The 19,375-nt window shown below is 45.3% G+C and overlaps 1 protein-coding gene and 1 pseudogene across 1 annotated transcript; both read right to left on the bottom strand.

Annotated features, from left to right (window-relative positions):
- Positions 1-3,367: 3,367 nt before the first annotated feature.
- Positions 3,368-7,654, bottom strand: LOC120057604 (annotated as a pseudogene).
- A 1,594-nt stretch (positions 7,655-9,248) lies between these two features.
- Positions 9,249-19,343, bottom strand: LOC120056647 (NHS-like protein 2). Its single transcript, XM_039004853.1, has 4 exons — positions 19,200-19,343; positions 10,472-12,789; positions 10,121-10,259; positions 9,249-9,842 (listed from the first exon to the last, which is right to left on the bottom strand). Exons 2-4 carry the CDS (start codon positions 12,672-12,674, stop codon positions 9,620-9,622), a joined length of 2,565 nt encoding a protein of 854 aa, XP_038860781.1. The 5' UTR covers positions 12,675-12,789; positions 19,200-19,343; the 3' UTR covers positions 9,249-9,619.
- Between the last annotated feature and the right edge of the window lie 32 nt (positions 19,344-19,375).

Raw genomic sequence — 19,375 nt, 5'->3', positions numbered from 1 at the left:
GAGGATGTATGTGTACTCTGATGATAGACATGAAGGAAACAGGGCTTGGATGAGAGGTATTTTTCACATTTAGGAGCGCATGAAGTGATTTGCTGGAATATTCAGGGGTAGACTTTTTCCACATCGAAGATCTCGCCATTAGCTTCAGATCCATGGCCACGTAGTCAGTCCGGCTGTTCTCTTCAATGAGTGGGAGTCAGAGGTGTTACTGCTGGAGAACTGAAAGGCTTGGAGCCCAAATCCTCAGCCCAGACAGAGCCTCTGTCCCTGGGAGAACCACAGACGGAGGTGCCAGAGGGCCAGAGGTGTGTGTCAGAGACATTGCCACTGCTGCCGGATACACTGACGGGGCTGGTGGTGGAGATGCAGGCACCGTGACTGAGGCTCTCTTCAAGGCTTTTATTGATGCAGACATTACGGAGAGCCACGGTGCCCGTCGCAGGGCTGATCAGTTGTTTACCTGTCCCCTCTCCTTGGCTAGAGGATTGGTTAGGGCTGTGGCCTTCATCTCTTTCACTTTCCTGTGGGGACAGTTTGCTTACAACAGTTTCAGTCCTTGAGGAGCGCTGGAGCCCAGTCCGGCTGGGTGGCAGGTTGACATGGTGATGACGTCACGTGGCGACTACAGCGCAGGGGTTTGATGGGAATGATTGACTCTTGCTCCGCGGCTTGAAATCAGGGATGGCCGTCAGCGCTCTCACGGCCACCAGGATCGTCTCGTGCATGTTCTGAGCCACTACAGGGTCACCTGAGTCTACCTCCATCCAGATCTCCGCGGGCCCAGTAGAGGATCGAGCGACCCACCTCGATGAAGAAGAAGCACTCGGAGTGACCACAGCGACAGACATTCATCATAGGCAGGTTCACAGACAGCGTCTCTTGGCAGAGAGAGACAGCAGGCACAGCCTCGTTAGGTTCTTGGTTTGAAGATGGTGCCAGGAGAGATTGTCCAGCATCCATAATTCAACTCCTCAGTGTCCTGGTGCTCTTTTCTCTCCTAGATACTCAGGTCATTCAGAGCCAGGTACCTATCCTCTTGCTCCTCCGCTATCATGATAAAGTTCTCATCCTTAGTGTACAGGCCTATCTGGTGCTTGTGTTTAGAATCTCCCCTCTTAATAACAGTGAAACATTGATACAGATCAATTACCTTCTTATGAGAACTCACAGCACTGGGAGATTTCGAAATGAATTGTACTCCAAGAATGCAGTGATGTTTCCTCTAGCTAAAGGTGAGCACTGCTGCCGAGGGAAGATGTTGTTGTGGTTGATTATGGTGGTTTCAGGTTAGGTGAATAGCAGCTACGCAAAATATATTCTCATTTGTTATACCTCTGCACTCAGGTGTTTTCGCCATTTTCAAAGCGCTGAACGTTCCGGGGAAACCACAAACTTTTAGTGCTCAGTAGCTTGTACATGTTTTGATTTTCTAATACATTTACTTACATGATCAGGTAATCACCAGGTACTTCGCAACTAAAAGACACTATTTTTGCTGTGCAATAGCATTTTCGCTACACATCTTCAACTAATAATCGCTCATTTTTCTTGAAGCAGGATACACTTCTGTAAAATTAAGACAACACTTGAATTGAACAGGTCTGCGTTTCAATTGGTCAGTCTTTAGGGTTTATGATTTACTATAACATACAACACTACCAGCCAATAAGATCGAGAGGTTTTGACAATAATTAAGTAAAAAAATAATTAAATGGCTCGACACTTCGTCTATGTTGGAGCACTATAAAAAAGGTACGTAACATAGAAGTTGGGCAATTATGAAACAAAGTTACCAGTGTGACAAGTCTATGCTATAGGTTGTGTATTTAGCGTACCATATAATTGACTCGTGACGGTGGTTGGCTACAGACCTATTGTATGATTCTTTTGTTGCAACATGTAATACTTTATCTCTCAATTTCATAGTGTTTTGGAGCCAGTCATATTTTTGCAACAAATCATCTTTACAAACACACAGGACAGTGCAAGATATCTGAGCAGAATTTACACTTGTTTTGGCTCACAATGTTTTCCCTACTCACTCTTCTGATGAAAGGATTTCATGCAAATTGTAATGAGGATAGCCTACGTATAGGATTATATTGGCCTCATAGGCCTATTATGGGCCACGTTCAGTTTCCAAACGTTGTTGAACGTTGCCATGAATAGAGCCGGAGAGGCGTGTTGGTTCTACATAATAACATGTTTTTATCTGAATGTTCCAAAACGTTGTGTGGTGCTGAACGCGACCCTGGTACCGTCCAGTTCAGCCTTAGGGGGGCAGTGTGGCGCATACTGGAGTTGAGAAGAAAACACTGGAATCTTTAAATGCCCAGATTCTGATACTGTAATAGAATGTCACTTTGTCCACTGGACAATTGTTTCTAAAGAAAGATGTTCGATGCATGTTTCCTTCATTCATCTACGTTGGCTTTTAGTGCATAGTTGCATCACAAGATACTGTACTTGCAGGGCCACGCTCAAGCACTGTGTGACGAAACCAACCAAATGCAATTCCAATTCCATTTATTTGAGATTCAGATAATAAATGGTAGGTAAAACACATGTTTTTAGCATCTCATGCGAATGACTCTATGGATATGGAAAGATTTCAGACAGCTCAGAAGGATCGGATACAACTGCATAGTAGATTCATGAAACATAGATCCAGTTTTATGTTGCAATACACTATCATATTTGTACGTGTACAATCCTTATATGAACCCTTGTATGATTGTTTATTTGAGCACAGGAAAAGTACACATGCTCCCGAGATGCAAAGATTGTGCACCCACCCAACTGGGTCAAAACGACATTTTAGTTTCTTTTTACTGACAACCTCATGTAAAGAGTGTTTTCTTCTACTGTACTACATGCTGTCTGCTACAGGAAAGGGAAAACTGGGGTGAGGGGCAGGTCAGAAATGTGATCCCTCTATGTCTCAGTAAATTAAATCCCATGGGCTATTTATATCTCCTTCTCCAGAGACAAATTCTTCTTTGAAAAGCTCCTTATTAACATTGCAGAATAATCTCTACAGTATATTGTACTGCAATATATCCTGTGATGTCATCTGCAATATATCCAGTGATGTCATCTGCAATATGTCGACCGATGCCAACTGTAACATGTCCAGTAATGCCAACTCACCCTGTCCCAATGAGGCATTGTTGTCTATTTCTAAAAATGCCCATAGATGAGGAGCAGCTCATAGCTTCACATAGAAAGCTGTCCCCTACTCATTCACAACGTCTGATGGCCTGTGGCACTGACTTTACAAACTACCATTTCCATAGGAAGAGTTTTGGTTGGACAAAAGTCTTTGAGTGTCAAAATGGCAAATACAAGTGCAGAGAGTATGCAGTTTTCACTTGATGTTTCTCCTCATCCCCCTGAGTTGTTTCTTGTGCTTCGGGGATGATACCTCATCACATTGTCCTCCTCGTCCAAACTTGCTGCCAGAGTCCGTCACTGTCTGCACAGTCAAGATCCTCCTCACCGCTTCCTGCAGTAGATGTTTAAAGTCCGGCGCTGTCCTCGTTCTGAAAGACAGCAAGCAGGATGTGGGACATCAGTCATCCATGAAGTCTGTGGTCTTTTTCCCCTTGAACTGTCATTGCTGCGTCCTTAGCACAGACTCTAAAGAGCGAGTCCCACTTGCGGTCCATTTTAAGTTTGAAAGAGCATCATGTTAGTCAGGTGTTAGTAAGATCTTCAGTAGAAAAAATATCCAGGAAGAGTGAAAAGGCAGTCAGTGTGCATAATGAGTATCCCACAGAGAGTGGTCTGGCCACGTACACCTTGTAATGATATACATGTTTCATGCATAACTCTACTTCATTTATTCTTCTTGGCAAGTTGTTCTGCTTTCTTCAGCTTGTATCGGGCAATCTCCTCCATCTGCAGGCCATGAGCCATTTGTCTGAAACATACATGGGGGGGTGATTGAAGCATATGCTGCACATGGGAACTCTACTCATAATGTGCTGCAGGTATCCACTTTAAATTGTCATAGTAACTCTTTATGATCCGGTGGTTAAGTGCAGTTTGTATACAGTTCGTGATGCATACAGTAGTTTAATACCTGCAGGAACACGGTCACTTGGACCACAGTTACTGTCCCTGTGTCGGTTGTTTTTGCACTCCTACCAGCCAGTAGGTCTCCTCTGTGCCTTTTCCTTGTGGAGACATGGGACATGTCCACGGTCATTATGTACCACAGATAAGTCACTAAAACAGTATTCGGTTGTTCATTTTATTATTTCCTTTGAGGGTAATAGAAATGCCTAACAGTGGGAGCATAAAACACTCAACTGACCTTGAGCTCTTTCTTTTGACGAAGTTGAACCTGGTTTCTTTGCTGTGCGATGGCTCAAATGGAGTCGGTACGCTGCGAACAACATGGCAGGGAAAATCCTGTGGGATAAAGCGATGGCTAAAACGCAGCTTAGAATTGCTTCATCTTTTAGCCATATTGGGCTTTCTGGTGGCAGTTGAGAGGACTTACGCTTTCCTGTTGACTGAAACACACCACTTAGGGCCCTATTCAACTGAAACTGGATAAACATGTACATCCTAGACAGTTTCTTTGAGGGTGTGTGTGAGTGTTGTTATTGTCTGTTACTCATGGAGGCAGCTTCTGAGTGAGAGAAACAGAAGACTGAGAAACTACTATCTCCAGCTCTCTCTGATCAGCTCCTCCGTGTTAGAGGAGTACTGCTCCAGGATCCACAGCACAGAGTCTAGAATGTTGGTCTCCCTCCCTTTTGTTAATGTTCTTAAACTGGGATTGATTGGGAACAGGGTTAAATGAATGGTGAAATTGATTGAAATTTCACTGACAAAAGGTTCCCTTAGTCAAATGTTTGTTTCTTTCTTGATTTCATTAAGACGCCGATTGTGAGCTGTTTTTGATGTCTCGGATATCTCAGGCTAAGGTACCTGGTCAAAGATGTCATCAAAGTGCGTCCGCCCGCCTGTTCGTTCCAGCACTGTTTCATCAGCTGGATACACTCCAGGGGTGGCGTGATCTGGTGACACCACAGCATAGTGGAGGAGGGTTACTCACCTTCTGGATGATATTTGACAGACAGGAAGAGAGCATTGGGACCATGCATGCAACAGACAACGTATATGTACACACATTCAAATGAAGCCTGAATCACTCACGCATATTAAACTAAACTGTTAAACCTGTTTTTGATTGTGTCGGGGGTTGTGATTGGATGAGTGATCCCTACCTTCAGCAGACAGGTCAAGTGTCACACCCTGATCAGTTTCACCTGTCCTCGTTATTGTCTCCACCCCCTCCAGGTGTTGCTTGTTTTCCCCAGTGTATTTATCCCTGTGTTTCCTGTCTCTCTGTGCCAGTTTGTCTTGTATGTTCCAAGTCAACCAGCATTGTCCCCGTTCTCCTGCTTTTTGCTATTCTCCCTTTTTCTAGTTCTCCCGGTGTTGACCCTTGCCTGTTTCTGGACTCTGTACCTGCCTACCTGACCATTCTGCCTGTCTTGACCACGTGCCTGCCTGCCACTCTGTACCTCCTGGACTCTGAACTGGTTTTGACCTTTAGCCTGTCCACGACCATTCTCTTGCCTACTCCTTTTGGATTAATAAACATCTTAAACTCCAACCATCTGCCTCCTGTGTCTTGCATCTGGGTCTCACCTTGTGTCATGATAACTAGAGTCCAATTGAGAAGAGCATCGTCAAAGGGATGCACAGGAAGACTATGATAGGATGGAATGTATCCGCTCCTCCTGACCCCGAAACAGGACGATGAAGTGGGAACAAAAACATCACATAGTGAACGTAGCATTTGCCTGATTTAAAAAAAAAAAAGACCCCCTAGCTTCCTGAAGTTACCACAAACTATGTCAACATTCCACCACCACACCCTGTTCTAATTCTCTGTTCCACTTTCCTCTAGAGAAAGAGGTCTTCTCTCTGAACAGATGGCAACCTTCTCTTCCTGTTTTGCTGGTGTGGGTGTGAGTGAGGGCAGTGTGTTAGTGTGTGTGTTCCTTTGTCTGTGTTTAACCCCCCCCCCCACCCCATGTGGTTTTGTATAATTTGCTGTGTTCTCTCCTCACCTACTGTGCATAAGGTGCCTGGAATTAACCAGCAGTTGGAGGCTGGGGCCCCGATGGGAAGTGGGTGCTGCAGCCCAGAGACCTGACCATCCCAGGGTCTAGGTCCACACGGTGGGTGGGCAGCAGAGGCCAGGACTGCCTATCGGTGACCAGCACCACATACTCCAGTAGGCTGGCCCCGGAGCCATTGGTTCCCGACATGTTGGCAGAACCCATAGAAAGCCATGTTTCTGGAGTGGCGCACCAGCTCGGCTCCAGACATCGACTACCCAGCGCCACGCACATTCTGCATAGCGTCAGCCATGAAGAGGATAGAGCTGTAGACGGTACCAAACAGAGGGGGAATGTGGAAAAAGATAAAAAATAGTATACTGATGTTACACAAATGCAAATATACAAAACCGGGGACACTCCAACGATCTGATTTAGCCCAAACTATGGCTATTCATGAAAAAACCCTTTAGCCCCAGTTCTCCTCAGCTCATTCAGCTGTACCAGGTGGAGCTTGATGTGTCTTGTAGGAGGAGTTTCCCTCTGAGTTCATGGTGGCGGTCAAGACAGCGTTGCATGCTCTCCGCGGCTTGCCGTGGTTGATGAGGGCGGGGTAGTGCACGTCCTTGTAGGGCAGGCTGTAGAGCAGCGTGTCGTAGGGGATGAACTCGAGGGACCGTCCGTCAGACGCGTGTCCAGAGCAGTCTGCAACAGCAACCTCTGGTTACGCCCTCCAATCAGCACAATCAAACACAACCACACAATAGGTTAGTAGTAACAGTAGTAGTTGCGACACAGTAGTAGTTGTCTTTTTATACTGTCTCTGGTACTGATTGTAGTACTAATAGTTGTTAGTGGTGGACAAATAGTAGTTGTATTGAAAGAAAAACCACAATGAAAAACCGTACTGTTTTCTGCTCTCTGGACCCTAGTGAGAGCCAGTCGTATGCTAGCAGGACCCTTGTCTGTGGATACCACGGTGGTTACGCAGGGCATTGGCCACCTTGCTGACTGTGTCCACCCACACACATCCTCAGCCGAGGAGATGATCCCTATGTGTGCTCAGCGGAAGTGTCTCACCAGGCTGAGCAGCACCCAGGTGGGCGAGGGCACCGTGCGGGCAAAGGTAAGGTGCCCTACTTCAATCATCCAGCACATAGTTCACACAGACCCAAGAATAAAGAGGCTGCTTCACAGAAGCCAGGGTTGACAGGGCCCGGGAAGGCATTAGCCTGTGACTAGTGGCCTAGGTAACCTTTGAGTGACTTGGATGTCTGGCAGTCCTCATCGATGATGACGTATTCGAAGGTGGCGCCCAGAGACAGTGAGGGGTCATTGTTGATCGTCTCCACAGTTAGCCGCGCTGCAGTCTGAGGCAGGACCTTAGCAAACAGAGGGTCACATTTCCAAGGTCCCACTATCCCTGCCTTGAACACAGTAGATCGGGCCACATAGGACAAACAGACTGAGGGATTCCAGCAGGAACCACAGCAGCCAGGGTCCATGGGGAGGTATAAGGGAACTTGGCTTCTTTGAGGACTGGGGTTGTCAAATAGGTTGAGGCCACTCATGCAGTGAACTGTGAAGCTGGTAAAGCTGCCGGAGCATTGCAAGATGCCTCCTCCAGCAGATTCCACTATCCATCAAACACTGTCCTTCCCCCCAAAAGGCCCGATGTCTTGTGAAATATAAAGTTATGACGACAGACATGGCTAGGTTTATTTGACGTCATTCTATAGGTTTATTTTCTCCAATGGGATGATTATTCATCATGTGTGGTGATGCTAATCTAATCAAGGCAGACAGGGAGTACAGATAGAAAAAGCCCTCTGTCTGTCCCCATCGGCACCTGCCTACTAGCACTGTCACAGCGACCTGTCTAATCCTCAGTGGAACCGTTCTCAACCTGTCGTTCCAGCTCCATGTGTTAGAATTGTGATTCGATAGAAAAACAAACTCAATTCACATTTTCAACCTCGCTTGTAAAATATCATACATATCATACAATGATCCTTATATTTCGTGTGACATGAAAACGAACCCTTATTACATATCCTTTTGAAAGACGTTGTGAGACATCACTACGTATCCCTTTGAAAGACGTTGTGAGACATCACTACGTATCCTTTTGAAAGACGTTGTGAGACATCACTAAATCCAACCCAGTCACACGTATTATTTGTTGGAATTAACCTGAAATGACATTTTAAACAAAGTTCTAATTCTTTAAGAGAGACATCCGAGACCAGAAAGTAGACACGTCTTGTGTTATATAGGATACTGTATATAGGATAACTATACTACTGCTACTACTACATTCCCCAAACATTTAAATATCATTCATTGATTTATAAGAGCAATGCATTTGAACATTGACTTCATAAAGAAAGCAGCCCTCCTATCACCTGATGGGGTCAGAGGTCAAAGATGAGTGATATCGCACAATATATTGATACGCTGCTAGCCGACATTGATACACAAACTTGTATTTGGCGGGTGCACCATCATCCAGCCTCAGCTTAGACACCATTTTAGCACAAATTCTCCCCTTCTGGAACATTAAGGTCTCTTCAATCCAGGGATGTTCCTACTCTAACACTGAACAGGAAAACCATGTTGAAATTGAAACTTAGAGTGGACCTTAGTAGTGAGAGTGAAATACTAAACGCTTGTAATCCAGTCAGTCATATAGTATCAGGAGTGACACATTGAGGACCTAGGGCAAATTACCTGTGGATTATATATACAATTATACGTATACATTTAATATATTAAATCCCATCTATCTATCTCTACCACTCTTAGTAACACCCCTCATGCTCAGAGTCCCCATGCTTGGCTTGAATGTTTAGCAATCCCCACTTTTGAGTGACTAAGTTCTTGAATGACTTAAATTGCTCATTTTCACAGCCCTACCAGTTTACCAATTTTGAATGCAATGTAATTGTAATAGGGAAATATTGGGCGGAAACATTGTCCCTTGAACATATCTTGAATTGATATCAGTTCAATAACCCTGACACTGGAGGAATTATTCATTGATGAAAAGCCAGTCAATAAAACAGCAATCACGTCGAGCCGTTAGTTTGTCCGAGTAAATAAGGGCATCCGGTTTGGGCAGCAGTGGGTTAGGTCAGACGCATACTAATGATCTTGTCATAGACACACAAGCAGCTTCTGTTTTATTTCTGAGCGACACATGACCAAAAGCACAAATGTTGGCAGCTCAAAAACAAATGGTGTACGCATCACAAGTCAAGGCAAGAAAAATATGTTGACGTGATTAGATTGTCTCAGCTCATAAGCAAAACACAGCTGGCCGACATGTTGTCATATTCACAGTTAGACCTCTGTACGCTGTATTGCCATCACAGAAACAAGTTGTCGGTGTAGCACATAAAGCAATATAAACAATAGCCTCCCCCCGTCCCAGTCCCCCCCCGTCCCTGATTGTCCACAATACTCTCATGCCCCATATTGAGTGATACGTGTTTGCAACACATTGAGAAACATGAACATTGGAGTTGCTTGATGCTCTATGGTTGACCGACCAGTGGTTTGGTGCTCTTCAGCAGTTCAGCGGCTGACAGTCTCTCCCCAGAGTTGGGTTTGTTGCTCCTCCGCCTCTGCAGAAAAGCCATGAAGTTGTCATTTTTGGAGCTTGACTTCTGGATAACCCCCTGGATGCCTTTAATGGGGGATCCGTAACCTTGCCTGCTGTCAGCTGTTTCTTTGCGACCCAGAAGTTTCTTCTTGGACCTTAAAAAAGGGAGACCGAAAGTAGCCAGTTTAATACACTTGTGAAGAAGATCTTTTTTTTTTTTGAAACAACCATAAGTTGAAAATAATTCTGACAACATATTTCTTTGTGAAGTGTGGTAATGTTTGGTTATTTGTTGGATGGAATTATGTCACTCATTTAGTGTGCATGAAAGTGAACAGGGCCCATCTCTGTATCTCTTTTACTTACGTAATACGGCTAGTTTGTTTTGTGTGTCTATCACAATTCTATTTTGGGGAACAGTAAGTCCCATTACCTGTGTATGATGGTGAATAGGTCCTCAGTAGTTGACTGTGAGTTGTGCTCCAACTCTTCTTCCTCCTGCTCCCCAAGGCACAGTGTTCTCATCTGGGGCATTGCCCTCCTCCCTTCACAGTTCTCATCTAGGAAGAACCCTGTTGGAAAAATATAACACAGTATCATTTCCATTACTTCGTGCAAGAACTAACTCTTAGTTTAAGAACTAACTCATGCCATCTACATATTATTTGTACATATTGATTCGATAGTAACAACATACTATAAAGATGGTTACAGATGATGGTTACAGATAGCATGCAGAGTTCAAAACAGTGCGAATTAGTTTTTCTTATAAAATGAAGAATACCATCTCTTATACTGTGATGGTTGAGATCTTGTCCAGTATAGTCTTTGTCTCGGTATGCATTGGCAGGAGACTGGTATGCACTGGCCGGAGACTGGTATGCACTGGCAGGAGACTGGTATGCACTGGCTGGAGACTGGTATGCACTGGCAGGAGACTGGTATGCACTGGCTGGAGACTGGTATGCACTGGCTGGAGACTGGTATGCACTGGCTGGAGACTGGTATGCACTGGCTGGAGACTGGTAAGCACTAGCTGGAGACTGGTAAGCACTAGCAGGAGACTGGTAATCACTAGCAGGAGACTGGTATGCAGTGGCAGGAGACTGGTAAGCACCACTGGGCCCAGACCAGACATGGCTCCTATTACTCTTTTGTCCCAGTGAGCTGATGGAGGACATGAAGAGGACATCCGGTTTCTTTGCGACTGGAGGGGGAACCAACTTCTTCTTCCTATCCAGTTCAGCTAGGAGAAATGAGGTCCTTCTCACATCCCTGGTCTCTGAATGGCAGGAGGCGGGTGGTGGGTGTGGGTCAATCACATCATACTGTTGCCTGTCTACAGCTTGCTGCCTCTCAACCATAACCCCATCACTGGCAACACGAGGAAGCTGATGCGACCTTTTAGGTTTTGGTCTCCTTTCCACCATATACATGTCCCCCTGGCTCTCTCTTGGTGAGGCTGGAACGGTCTCTGAGAAATGAGTAGAGACTGAGGAAGACTTTGCCAAATGTATCGGTGGCCATTTGTGTGCAGGTGGCTTAGCAGCAACAGGTGGTTTAGCTTTAGGACTGTGGTGGACTAGTGGGCAGCAATCCAACTCCTGTTCCTGTTCCAGCTCCTCCTCCCTGATGACTTCAGGTGAGCCCTCCAGGCCTTTGTCAGAGTCTGAGCTGCTGACGGAACGCAAACGCACATTGCTGAGCTCCTCCTGGGTCACCACAGGCATCACCATCATGCTGGAGCTCAGCCTCTGTCTGGGTCTGGTGGTGCCAGACGACCCAGAGGACTCTGAGTGGCGCCGGGTGGCTTTGGGTTTGACCGCCGCCGGGTCTGGGAGAGGGACGACCCCTGGCAACTCCAGGGATAGCCGCAGCCTGCTGGTCCTGGCTCTGGGGGAGGTGGGCGAGGTGGAGGACTTGGGGCGCATCCTGCAGCCCAAGGGGGAGGGTCCCGTGATGGCAGATGTGAGGACAGGAGGGGGACGAGTCTCACACTGAGAGCTGGACTGGCCACTGGAGGGAGAGACTGAGGCAAGTTGTTGGAAGGGGGACTGCTTACAAGTTAGAAACTGTGGGCGTTGCAAGGGGGGAAGGGGTCTGACTGATTCTGACCTGCTGGAGGATTTTCTTCCCTCATTTACAGTAATACCCATAGCAGGACCTGAGCTTGACATGAGACAGCAGGGCTCAATAGACCTTACTTCACGTAGCTGCCCATTGTCGTTGACTGGTGGCCCAACCCGGGCCTGTACAGGCTGAGCAGGGGACTGCTCCAGGCCCAGCGCCTCCTCTGTCCTCGGTGTGGAGATGAGGATGAGGTCAGGCAGGAAGGAGTCATGGGGGTCAGGGTCCCTGTCGATATAAAGGCTCTTAGTCCTGTTGTCTCTGAGCTTGGTGGCAGATTCTCTCCGGAGGGACACGCTACGGGTTGGCGGCGCCGGCCTCCTCTTGGTCTTCCTCAGGATGATGCTGCGGGACCGCGACCGTGAACCACCGTGATCAGGGGAGACGTCTGGGCTCAACTGGGAGGCGTTGCCTCTGCTAGTGTCCTCTGAGCCGTTGTCAGGGCATAGGTGGACATAGCTGTCACATCTGCGTCTGGGTGGGACTGGGTGTGAGGCAGTGGCTGCGGAGAAGGAGCGTCCGCGAAACACAGGGTTGTATGCTGGCAGGACCGTCTCCTCATTTTGAATGGGGATGACTATATTACACTCCTTTTCACCTTTTCTACTGGCAGTGTTGGCAGTGGCAGAGAACCCAGAGGATGTTGAGGCGTGGGGGCCAATCTGCTGGGACTGGGAGGTCACAGGGGCTTCTGAAGGGTGACATATGTTTGCAGCATGTTGGCACGGGGACTTTACCACGTCAGGGCAAGCGGACGTCACGGTTGGTCGACATGATGGGGCGTCCCAGTTGGGGGTGAAGGTGGAGCCTTTGGGCCCCTTCCAGGGTTGACTGGTACACATCAGGGCCCTGTGCTCCATGGCATCAGAGACAGGCCTGAGAGACCGTGCAGATCACAGGCTGATTGGCTGAGCAGAGATGGATCCTTGGTGAGATGGCTCCTCTTTAGAGAACAGGGTTTCACTATTCATTCAGCTGGATGAGAAGAGAGAAGAAACAAGTTGTGTGAGTGTGAGCATAGTGGGGTGTTCATCTTGGTCTCAGAAATAAAACCAATATATGCTATTCTGCCTTTTGTTCATTTCCCTTTTGAATTAAGACGTAGTCCATTGAGTACAAGGATACTGTATATAGAGAGATAGTGAGAGTAGGAGAGGGGCGAGAGGGAGCTGTGGCTGGGAAGAAGGAAGGACGTCAGAAAATGTCTGCTTATCTTGGTCTTGTGCTTGATAAAGAAAGAGTGGGTGTTTGCCATGGCAACTGCTACCTGTTCATCCATAGTCGGAGCACAAAAACTCTCCCAGATGAGATCTATACTGCGTGACGTCTGGTTTCTCACCATTTACAGTGCATTGGATGAACAAGATATGCAAAAGCTAATGCCAACAAAAAAAAGTCTGGTTTCTCACCATTTACACTGCATTGGATGAACGAGATATGCAAAAGCTAATGCCAAAAAAAAAAAGCCATGGCCATTGATAAAAGGGAAAGAGTGTGTTAAAAACATACATTTTGATTGAGGTCGATTGACAAGCTCTATTACGAAGACCTCCCAGGTATATATTGAACAGGAATAAAGAGATGGTAGGAGCAGTGCAGTAATAGTTTCAAGGCTAGTATGATGAATGTTGCTTTGAGATCCACCCATTCAACAATGGAGTACTTGATAACACGTCTCAGCACAGTCAGAGAGAGTGCGGATGAAGTTAGCTAATGAAGATGGTCAATGCTGTTTCATGGGGGAAAGGGTCGTCTGTTATTGTTGGAGGGTGCACCTTCTTTTGGGACAACTAGTAGGGTAAAGACTGTTGTGTACAGCTGCTCTTGGAATCCCCCCTCTTTCATTGCTGGACTAAATCTTAATTCCTTTCAGTCCAAAATCCCTTTTTCCTTCCATTTTCATTTCCTCTCTATCACCTGCTTTCTACCTTGACAACTCTCTGAACAATATACTGTTTAGGAAAAACAAGATTTAACAGTTTCTCTCTTGTAAATGCTAAGTGGGTTATGATGGATTCAAGAGAATGTTTTTGCATGGGTCAGTTGCCATTGGGTAAATCCATTTGAATTGATTCACTTATTCACAGCACCCCTTTTGATTTGAATGAAACCTTCCGTACATATTTGCCCATTGTAGAAGTGCTCAGAAAGTGACTTTTTGGACCTGAATGCCAAAACATTCAGGAGATAAAGGTGATTCAATTTGACACATTTTGCATACCCTACCATACCATGAGACATCCATGTCTTCATCCAGGCTGTATCATAACCGGCAGGGATTGTGAGTCCTATAGGGGGGCGCACAATTGGCCCAGCGTCGTCCAGGTTTGGCTGGGGTAGGCCGTCATTGTAAATAAGAATTTGTTCTTAACTGACTTGCCTAGTTAAATAAAGGTTCAATAAAAAAAAAAAAAAAAATTTAACTCATCACTGGAAAAGTTGAACGATTGAGATTTATATAATTGAAAAGATTACAAACAGGGTTGTCAAACTATTTTATCATTTCTGTATGAACTTTTTTTTTTACTTTTACATTTTTCTTCATATTCACATATGCTTAGACCATATTTTACATCATCTGAGGTATTTGTGATGTGCCCGCCATCGGTTGAGACACAACACGCTCTTGAATACAGGGTGGGTGTCATGTTTTGACTGATAATGGGAATACAATTGAAATGTATACTTTCAAATGGTACCACAAAGATGGTTGAAGGTCCACACATCAGAGAATGTTGATTTGAATGGGAATATCTGTTGTTTTCAGTTATGCTGTCAATCCAGCATAGGAAACCTATTGAAACATACAAATATAGATAACAGAATAAACATGACCATTTAAGTTGACATTTGACGGTGGGTGGACCGGCGGTCATCTTTGTGGTAGTAATTAGAAGTTACAATTTCATTTACATTTCAATGGTGTACCAGCTAAATTGAGGTGGTCTGAAGGGATAGGTCCATTCTATGAATTCTATATCTATGATTGAAATGACAGCCACACTGTTCTCAAGAGCATGTTGTGTCTCAACCGATGGCTGACGCCACACAAAAACCTCATATGATGTGAAATGGGGTCTAAGATACAACATATGCAAACATGAAGATTTATTTGTATTTTTTTTAGGTTTATGTGTTTTTTAGATCACTGACATTAAAGGTTTCAAAATGATAATTTCATTTTTTCCCCAATAAATAATAAAAGAGTTTGACAGCACTGTTTGTAAGCTTTTAATCCAATGACTCCAACCAACCATTACTCTGACATGCAGATGAATGAAAGTCAGAAAAATGAAAAACCGGGGTCTTGGGACTGATAGGGTTCAATTGTATCAATCTTAACCGTTTATCTTTTCCAGGGATGAAGACATGGATGTCTCATTGTATGGTGGGGTATACAAAATGGGTCAACTTTCAGCACCTTTATCTCCTGAATGTTTTGGCATTCAGGTTCAAAAAGTATCTTTCTGACCACTTCTTCCATGGGCAAGAGGTGTGATGTCAAAAAGTGATTGAATTCAAATGGAATTACCCCATTTAGATATACTGGAGATAGGATCAGTCCCATTACCTTTCCTCTAACTAAACAGATAGATAGATATAAACACAGCATGCAAACATTTAAAAGATTTGACTGAGTTACAGTTCAGATAAGGAATCAGTCAGGGCAGGAGTGCAGCCGTGCATGGGGCTGGGAGGGCATAGGCCCACCCACTTGGCAGCCAGGCCCACCCACTGGGAGCCAGTCACAGCCAATCAGAATGAGTTTTTCCCCACAAAAGGTCTTTATTACAGACAGAAATACTCCTCAGTAATTGATTGGACATGATTTGGAAAGGCACACACCTGTCTACATAAGGTCCAACAGTTGACAGTGCATGTCAGAGCAAAAACCAAGCCATCGGGTCGAAGGAATTGTCCGTAGAGCTCTGAGACAGGATTGTGTCGAGGCAGAGATCTGGGGAAGGGTACCAAAAAATGTCTGCAGCAGTGAAGGTCCCCAAGAATACAGTGGCCTTATCATTCTTAAATGGAAGAAGTTTGGAACTACCAAGACTTCCTAGAGCTGGCCGACCAGCCAAACTGAGCAAACAGGGGAGAAGGGCCTTGGTCAGGGAGGTGACCAAGAAACCGATGGTCACTCTGACAGAGCTCCAGAGTTCCTCTGTGGAGATGGTAGAACATTCCAGAAGAACAACCATCTCTGCAGCACTCCACCAATCAGGCCTTTATGGTTGAGTGGCCAGACGGAAGCCACTCCTCTGTAAAAGGCACATGACAGCCCGCTTGGAGTTTGCCAGAAGGTACCTAAAGGACTCTGACCATGAGCAACCAGATGCTCTGGTCTGATAAAACCAAGATTGAACTCTTTGGCCTGAATGTCTGGAAGAAACCAGGCACCGCTCATTACCTGGCCAATACCATCCCTACGGTGAAGCATGGTGGTGGCAGCATCATGCTGTGTGGATGTTTTTCAGCTGCAGGGACTGGGAGACTAGTCAGGATCGAGGGAAAGATGAATGGAGCAAAGTACAGAGAGATTTTTGATGAAAACCTGCTCCAGAGCGCTCAGGACCTCAGACCGGGGAGAAGGTTCACCTTCCAACAGGACAAGGACCCTAGGCACACAGCCAAGACAACACAGGAGTGGTTTCGGGACAAGTTTCTGAATGTCCTTGAGTGGCCCAGCCAGAGCCTGCACTTGAACCCGATTGAACAACTCTAGAGAGACCTGAAAATAGCTGTGCAGCGACGCTCCCCATCCAACCTGACAGAGCTTGAGATGTTCTGCAGAGAAGAATGGGAGAAACTCCCCAAATACAGGTGTGCCAAGCTTTTAGCATCATACCCAAGAAGACTCAAGGCTGTAATCGCTACCAAAGGTGCTTCAGAAAAGTACTGAGTGAAGGGCCTGAATACTTATGTAAATGTGATATTTAAGTTTTTTATGTGTAATAAATTTGCTAATATTTCTAAAAACCTGTGGGGTAAACATGGGGTATAGTGTGTAATTTGGTGAGGGGATTTCTTTTTGCAAAAGTGAAGGGGTCTGAATACTTTCCGTGTGTGTGTGTGTGTGTGTGTGTGTGTGTGTGTGTGCGCGTGCGTGCGTGCGTGCGTGCGTGCGTGCGTGCGTGCGTGCATACATACATACATACATACATACATACATACATACATACATACAGTACCAGTCAAAGTTTGGACACACCTACTCATTCCAAGGTTTTTCTTTATTTTTACTATTTTCTCCATTGTAGAATAATAGTGAAGACAAAACTATGAAATAACACATATAATATCATGTAGTAACCAAAAAAGTGTTAAACAAATCAAAAAATATGTTATATTTCAGATTCTTCAAAGTAGCCACCCATTGCCTTGATGACAGCTTTGCACACTCTTGGCATTCTCTCAACCAGCTTCATGTGGTAGTCACCTGGAATGCATTTCACTTAACAGGTGTACCTTGTTAAATGTTAATTTGTGGAATTTGTGGAATTTCTTTCCATCTTAATGCGTTTTAGCCAATCAGTTGTGTTGTGACAAGGTAGGGGTGGTATACAGAAGATAGCCTATTTGGTAAAAGATCAAGTCCATATTATGGCAGGAACAGCTCAAATAAGCAAATAGAAACGACAGTCCATCATTACTTTAAGACATGAAGGTCAGTCAATTCGGAAAATGTCAACTTTAAAAGTTTCTTCAAGTGCAGTCGCAAAAACCCTCAAGCACCGTGATGAAACTGGCTCTCATGAGGACCACCACAGGAAAGGAAGACCCAGAGTTACCTCTGCTGCAGAGGATAAGTTAATTCGAGTTACCAGCCTCAGAAATTGCAGCCCAAATAAATGCTTTACTGAATTCAAGTAACAGACACATCTCAACATCAACTGTTCAGAGGCGACTGTGTGAATCAGGCCTTCATGGTCCAATTGCTGCAAAGAAACCACTACTAAAGGACACCAATAGGAAGAAGAAACTTGCTTGGGCCAAGAAACATGATCAATGGACATTAGACCGGTGGAATTCTGTCCTTTGGTCTGATGAGTCCAAATTTGAGATTTTTAGTTCCAACCGCCGTGTCTTTTTGAGGTGAACGGATGATCTCCGCATGTGTGGTTCCCACCATGAAGCATGGAGGAGGAGGTGTGATGGTGTGGGGGTGCTTTGCTGTTGACACTGTCAGTGATTTATTTAGAATTCAAGGCACACTTAACCAGCATGGCTACCACAGCATTCTGCAGTGATACGCCATCCCATCTGGTTTGCGCTTAGTGGGACTATCATTTGTTTTTCAACAGGACTATGACCCAAAACACACCTCCAGGCTATGTAAGGGCTATTTGACCAAGAAGGAGAGTGATGGAGTGCTGCATAAGATGACCTGGCCTCCACAATCACACGACCCCAACCCAATTGAGGTGGTTTGGAAAGAGTTGGACTGCAAGGTGAAAGAAAAGCAGCCAACAACTGCTCAGCATATGTGGGGACTCCTTCAAGACTGTTGGAAAAGCATTCCAAGTGAAGCTGGTTGAGATAATACCAAGAGTGTGCAAAGCTGTCATCAAGGCAACGGGTGACTACTTTGAAGAATCTCAAATTTAGAATATGTTTTGATTTAGTTAACCCTTTTTGTTGGTTACTACATGAGTCCATATGTGTTATTTCATAGTGATGATGTCTTCACTATTTTTCTACAATGTAGAAAATAGTACAAATTAAGAAAAACCCTTGAATGAGTAGGTGTGTACAAACTTTTGACTGGTACTGTATATATAAACATATACACATACATACATACATGTACACACACAAAAGCCTGTAAACACACACATGCATGTACACATTCATGCACACATGTTTGCACATGCAGATGCACACACTCACACGTGCATACATGCACCCACATATGCATGCACATTGCACACGCACACACAACCTCTCACAACACACACACACACACGCACGCGCACACACACACACACACACACACACACACACACACACACACACACACACACACACGCAATAACAACAATGCTTAAAATAGAGGGCTTGCTGACATAATCATGTCCATGTTTTACCTTTCCAGATAGATGAGAGCGAGATGGAGATGGCGAGGGAGACGTGTACACACTGTAGATAGACAGAGACCCTCGACTTCCTTGAATAAATACATACTAATTTGAACAATAAACATGCCATTATTTGACATAAACCACACAGCTCTGTCTGCATGTCTACATACATGAAGTCAAAATGAGCCTATGACCGAATGAACGGACAGCAGTGGCATACTGTCATCTCGACCTTCCTGTAAAACAGATCCTGATTAACGTGCCCATAAACCCCTCCAAACCCCTGTGTTGTCCCCCTCCTACCTTACAGCTTGCTTCAGGAGATAGAGCTGTGGCTTCCGATGCCGCACTCCTACATCCACTCTACAGTCTGCACCTATGGCCCAATGCATTCACGTGCTGTTGCCATGACAATTGGAAGTGGGCTGCTGCTTGCTCTGAGTTCGTCGGATGCTGAGAGAGGGAGAGGGAGAGGTAGA

This window comes from Salvelinus namaycush, chromosome 12 (assembly GCF_016432855.1).
Source record: "Salvelinus namaycush isolate Seneca chromosome 12, SaNama_1.0, whole genome shotgun sequence".
NCBI lineage: Eukaryota > Metazoa > Chordata > Actinopteri > Salmoniformes > Salmonidae > Salvelinus > Salvelinus namaycush.
Note: the sequence above shows the minus strand (reverse complement) of the source record. Positions and strands in the feature narration are given on the sequence as shown.